The following is a 5,378-nucleotide window of genomic DNA, read 5'->3' as shown; positions in this document are numbered from 1 at the left end:
TTTTTTTGAGACGGAATCTCGCTCTGTTGCCCAGGCTGGAGTGCAGTGGCATGATCTTGGCTCACTGCAACCTCCGCCTCCCAGATTCACGCCATCCTCCTGCCTCAGCCTCCTGAGTAGCTGGGACTACAGGCACCCGCCACCACGCCTGGCTAATTTTTTGTATCTTTAGTAGATACAGGGTTTCACACCATGTTAGCCAGGATGGTCTTGATCTCCTGACCTCGTGATCCACCCACCTCGGCCTCCCAGAGTATTGGGATTGCAGGCGTGAGCCACCGTGCCCGGCCAGGTACTGTATTAAAATATTTTATTTTAGAGACAGAGTTTTACTCTGTCACCCAGGCTGAAGTGCAGTGGCATCATCATAGCTCACTGTAGCCTTGAACTCCTGGGCTCCAGTGATCCTCCTGTCTCAGCCTCCTGAGTACTTGAGATTACAGGCACAAGCCACCGTACCTGGCCCTAAAATATTTAAAAATGTATAAAGGGTTCTCTTGAGTATGAGGGAATATTTCCCTCACTAGTTACTTGTTGTCTGCTGGTGGCATGCAGCATGTTGGAATATCATTGTGCAAAATGCCTTGAGTTCATAATATCTCACCAGTTAAGAGAACTGAGACAATCTGGTATGAGGACACAAATGGACAAAGTGGAGTATGAGTCAGGGAAGAGGACTGCAGTGTGTTTATTATAGATGAACTTTAAAGTCAACAAGCAGAAACTAAGATTGAGAAGCTCATTTGTTGAACTAAGTGGTTTTACAGACAACTTGAGTACACCTCAAAGAAGGGAAGCTCCTGGGGACTGGGAGGACTTTGCACCTTGGCTGAGGTGGAGAGTTTCCAATAAGGACACCATTCAGTCTATGTGGGCTTCTGGGGGATTTCGGGAAATGTGCAGATGAATGACTTCTTAGTTTTCTTAACACAGAGTTTGTGTGTTTCTGAGCTGTCACCAGGGTGAGATAAAAGCTTAGGGGAAACCAGATTCAGGAGTAGAACACAGGCCCTTTAGAGAGGCAGCTCAGCTGTGTCTCTGTGGGATAACAGCAATCTTCGCAGGGAGTCATAGAGACCAGAGTGGTGAAGCTGTGGGTACAATAAATGTCTTGCTTAACGTCACATTGATTTTCCTGAAATTGATCAAATGGAACTTTTATGAATTGAAGCCTGTATCTGTTTATTAAGGAGACATTCACAGAACGTACACACAGAGCAAAGTATGGTGCCAGGGCCCTAGGTGAACTTGGAAGTTTGTAAGTTTGCATTTTTATATACTGGGGATTTGAAGTAACAAAATTTAAAAAGAGAAGCTTATTTTAGGAAATCGAAGTTACTTTCAATGGCAGTCCCTCACCCCTACTTCCTAGCTACCTACCTTTCCGCCACAATTTCTTCTTCTTTTTTTTTTTTTTTGAGACAGTCTCTCTCTCTGTGGCCCAGGCTAGAGTGCAGTGGCATCTCGGCTCACCGCAGCCTCCATCTCCCGAGTTACAGCGATTCTCCTACCTCAGCCTCCTCAGTAGCTGCGATTACAGACACGCACCACCATGCCTGGCTAATTTTTGTATTTTTAATAGAGACGGCGTTTCTGCATGTTGGCCAGGCTGGTCTCGAATTCCTGACCTCAGGTGATCCGCCTGCCTCGGCCTCCCAAAGTGCTGGGTGCCACTGCACTCGGGCCGGTCCATAATATCTTTATCATCTTGCGTGGTGTGTATTTTACACCACAGTCGCCCTCACAAGAAAATAAACTCTACCAAGGCTGGGGGTTCGTTTTGTTCACTGCTGTATCTTAAATAGGGAGAGGCGCTAAATCTTTTGTTGAAAAAAATAAATGACTGCGAGAAAGAATTTTAAAAATTACTTATAATCCCATCACCCAAATAGGACTACTTAACATTTGTGTTTCTTTCGCCTTTGAGCGAGGAAGAGCAGTTACTTCGCTTTCGTGATCAGTCTATTCTACAGCTTGATTTTCCTTTTTAAAATGGCTAAAACGCTTTTTTTGGCTGTATAGTATCCAATCATGCGGGCAGCAGGGAGGGGCTCGGTTTGGCCCTCTTCAGCATGTTACATTCTACCTTTAACCCGCAGCCAAGCGTGTAGCAGCCCCCACACTCGCCTAGCTGCAACTCCCTCCTCCCTGAAATCCTTCCTTTTTATTCCGGTTTCCAGAGCACGCCTCCAGGCTTCGACGACACCACGCTGGGACGTAAGTGCCGAGGGCCGCGGCGTCTGACGTCATGGCGCAGAGCCTAGCAACAGCGCAGGCTCTCAGTCGAGTCCGTTATGGCCGCTGTCGTCCTGAAGAGGATGAAGGGGCCAGAACAAGCGAAACTGCTGCCCGGGTCGGCCATCCAAGCCCTTGCGGGGTTGGCGCGGCCGCTGGTCTTGGCGCTCCTGCTTGTGTCCGCTGCTCTATCCAGTGGTAAAGGGGGCGCGGCAGCCGTGCGGGCTTAGCAAGGCTGGGAGGCTCGGGGGCAGGCCAGGAGACAGGCCGGGCCAGGGAAAGGGCGCTTCCGAGTGTCAGGAGCAGACGGCGGTGTCTGGTTGGGGCAGGGTCTCCGCGGACCTGAGAAAGGAGAGTATGGTGTCTGAAGGGGTCCAAGGTGGTAGGGTCTCCAAGGGGCCTGAGCAGTGGGGTCCCTGAGAGATGCAGGGACCCTGGGAGCAGGGAGCAGGATGTGTAGATGGGCGGGAAGGGAGGAGTGGTGTTGGCGCCTAGAGATTGTTGAAGAATGGGCTGCCACAAGGAATGGCGGTGGTGGGGTCTCCAAAATTTCTTGGATCGGAAAGTTTGGAGACTCTAGAAGAGAGAGTAGCGACGGGCAGAGGAGATGGCCGGGGCTGGGGGTGTAGGGTCTGGAAAGGGTCCTGAGATTGGGGGACTCAGGAATCTTGCAGGACCAAGGAAAGGTGGGGGTTTTCCAGAATGGGAGAGGTCAGTGGTAAAGACCGAGGCGGACAGGGGCAGTAATCCAGTGACTGGACTGAGCCAATGGAATATTTCCGAGAGGGAAAGGGAAAGGGAAAGAGCTGTCTTTGGGTACTGGTGCATATTTGAGGCCTGGGAGGTTCTGGTGTTGGATAAAGATTCAGAGCACTGGGGCGCTGGGCCTCTGAAGGCTTGCGAGGCGGAGAGGAGTCTGGGGACGAGGGAGATCATGATTCCTCTTCCCTGTGTTCTGAGTTAACCAGGATAACCCTGCCTCATTTTAATGGATCTGTAGGATTTGATTGATAAAAGATTTCATTTCTTGCAAATGTTGCACGGTGAAATCAAGAGATTGAAGGTTTTTATTGAGAAATTAGGAAATCTGTAAACCAGTGCCTGATACTTGGTGGGAAAAATCCACTAATAAGAACTTGTAAGGCTTAAACGGTATTTTGTTTAGTAGTTCCATTTTTCTTTCAGGCCAAGACACAATCCTGCGTTTCTCCCTAAAAGCTGAATTTTCAGCTGCAAAACAGTATGACCTGGTATAGTGTTTTCTTTCTTGCCAACAGGACCTGTCCAGCCCTACATTCCTCTGCTACAGTACTGTGGGCACATACTTATGTTTCCTCAGCAACATTTCAGTGTTGCTAACTGGACGCCCTCTTAGAAGTCTTTGCAGTCTCTGAGGAAGGATTGCTGTCCATTTCCCAAGGCCCTTTCATCATTAGTGAAATGTAATGAGGATTTCCCTGGTTGATGCAGATGTTTCCATTCCTAAAGAACTTAAGTAGCTTGTTTTGGCCATTTAATCATCTAAGAAAAATGAAACACAGACGTTTATATTTCCTGCTGGAATGCTTAAGGGATATATATCTGGCAACTGTAGTTTCAGAAACAGCTTTTTTTCCCCTAAGAGGTGGTTGAAAATTGGGCAAGCAGTGAGGCAGAATGTGGAGTGTTAAGTGTCCTTTAGTCTTTACTTTTATTTGTTAGAGACCTATAAATATTGTTCTAACTATACTGAGTCATTCTAGAGAATCTTTATCCTTTAAATTAAGTCTTTACATATACCAGTTTAAAATGTCATAAATTCAAATGATTCTGTCCTGAAAAGAACCTAAATGAAAACGAACATACATGGTTTTAATAAGCGAGCAGCTCCAGTGCACTAGTGTAGCTTGGGATATAAGTATTTTTTGTAAGTATACCTTATAATTTCAAAGTAGTCATTCCTATAGTAAGAAAATTAGTCTAGAATGTGTTGAGTTCCAAATTTCAAGTGACTTTACAAAGGTAGATTGTAAACCACATTAGATTTATTTAAATTTGTTCCATATTAGGTTTTAAAAAATGTCAATGCTTGGTTATATGCTTGTCAGTCTGTAAGAATTTTTGTTTTATGTTTTTGTTTTGATAAAGTCTGAAAAATTAACATAAGCAGTTCAGATCACTGGGTGATTAACTCTTGGTCATGCCATTTCAAAAATGCCTGCTTCTCTACATTTGCCATTATATTGTCCCCAGATGATCACCTAAACTTAATGTATAATGCATTTCATTTTTAAGGCATTGTTTCTCAAACCATTGTGTGAATGAGTTCTCGGGGGTCCTCTACATTCTTCAGTTTAATACATGCCGATATAGTTTTATTTTAGGGCAGTTTTTAAAAAGGGACCAGTGGAAGGGGAGAATGAAATTTAGAAAGGTGTTTTTTTTTGAGTCTGTTGCCAGGCTGGAGTGCAGTGGCACGATCTCGGCTCATTGCAACCTCCACCTCCCAGGTTCAAGTGATTCTGCTGCCTCAGCCTCCTGAGTAGCTGGGACTACAGGTGTATGCCACACCTGGCTAGTTTTGTATTTTTAGTAGAGACGGGGTTTCATCGTGTTAGCCAGGATATCTCCATCTCCTGACCTCGTGATCTGCCCGCTTTGGCCTCCCATAGTGCTGGAATTACAGGCCTGAGCCACCGTGCCCGGCCTTTTTTGTTTGTTTGAGACGTGGTTTTGCTCTGTCGCCGAGGCTGGAGTGCAGTGGCACAAACTTGGCCCACTGCAACCTCTGCTTCCTGGGCTCAAGCAGTCCTCCCATTTCAGCCCCCTGAATAGCTGGGACCACAGGTGCCTGCCACCGTGCCCAGCTAATTTTTGTATTTTTGTAGAGATGGGGTTTTGCCGTGTTGGCCAGGCTGGTCTTGAACTCCTGAGCTGAAGCGATCCGCCTGCCTCGGCCTCCCAAAGTGTTGGGGTTACAGGTGTGAGCCACCGTGTCCGGCCTAAGCTTTATTTTTAAAATGTCAAACTTCAACTACAGAGGTAATATCAATTAGGAAAGGGAAGATTTAGAAGTCTTATTTATATGCTCGTAGAAAGTCAACAGTTAAATCCATAAAGTCAGAGTTGTACCTTTGTTCTGAATACTTTTTTTTTTTTTTTTT

General features: G+C 46.2%; 1 protein-coding gene across 1 annotated transcript in view; it reads left to right on the top strand.

The window, feature by feature from the left end:
* The first annotated feature begins 2,099 nt into the window (after positions 1-2,099).
* Positions 2,100-5,378, top strand: part of LOC105518211 (chromosome unknown open reading frame, human C5orf15) — a 15,459-nt gene continuing 12,180 nt past the window's right edge. Inside the window, exon 1 of the mRNA XM_011951106.1 lies at positions 2,100-2,433. Coding sequence (XP_011806496.1) covers positions 2,295-2,433 — 139 coding nt within the window. The 5' untranslated portion in view covers positions 2,100-2,294. The remainder of the gene's footprint in view (positions 2,434-5,378) is intronic.

Source organism: Colobus angolensis, unplaced genomic scaffold, assembly GCF_000951035.1.
Source record: "Colobus angolensis palliatus isolate OR3802 unplaced genomic scaffold, Cang.pa_1.0 Scaffold314, whole genome shotgun sequence".
Classification (NCBI taxonomy): domain Eukaryota; kingdom Metazoa; phylum Chordata; class Mammalia; order Primates; family Cercopithecidae; genus Colobus; species Colobus angolensis.
Note: the sequence above shows the minus strand (reverse complement) of the source record. Positions and strands in the feature narration are given on the sequence as shown.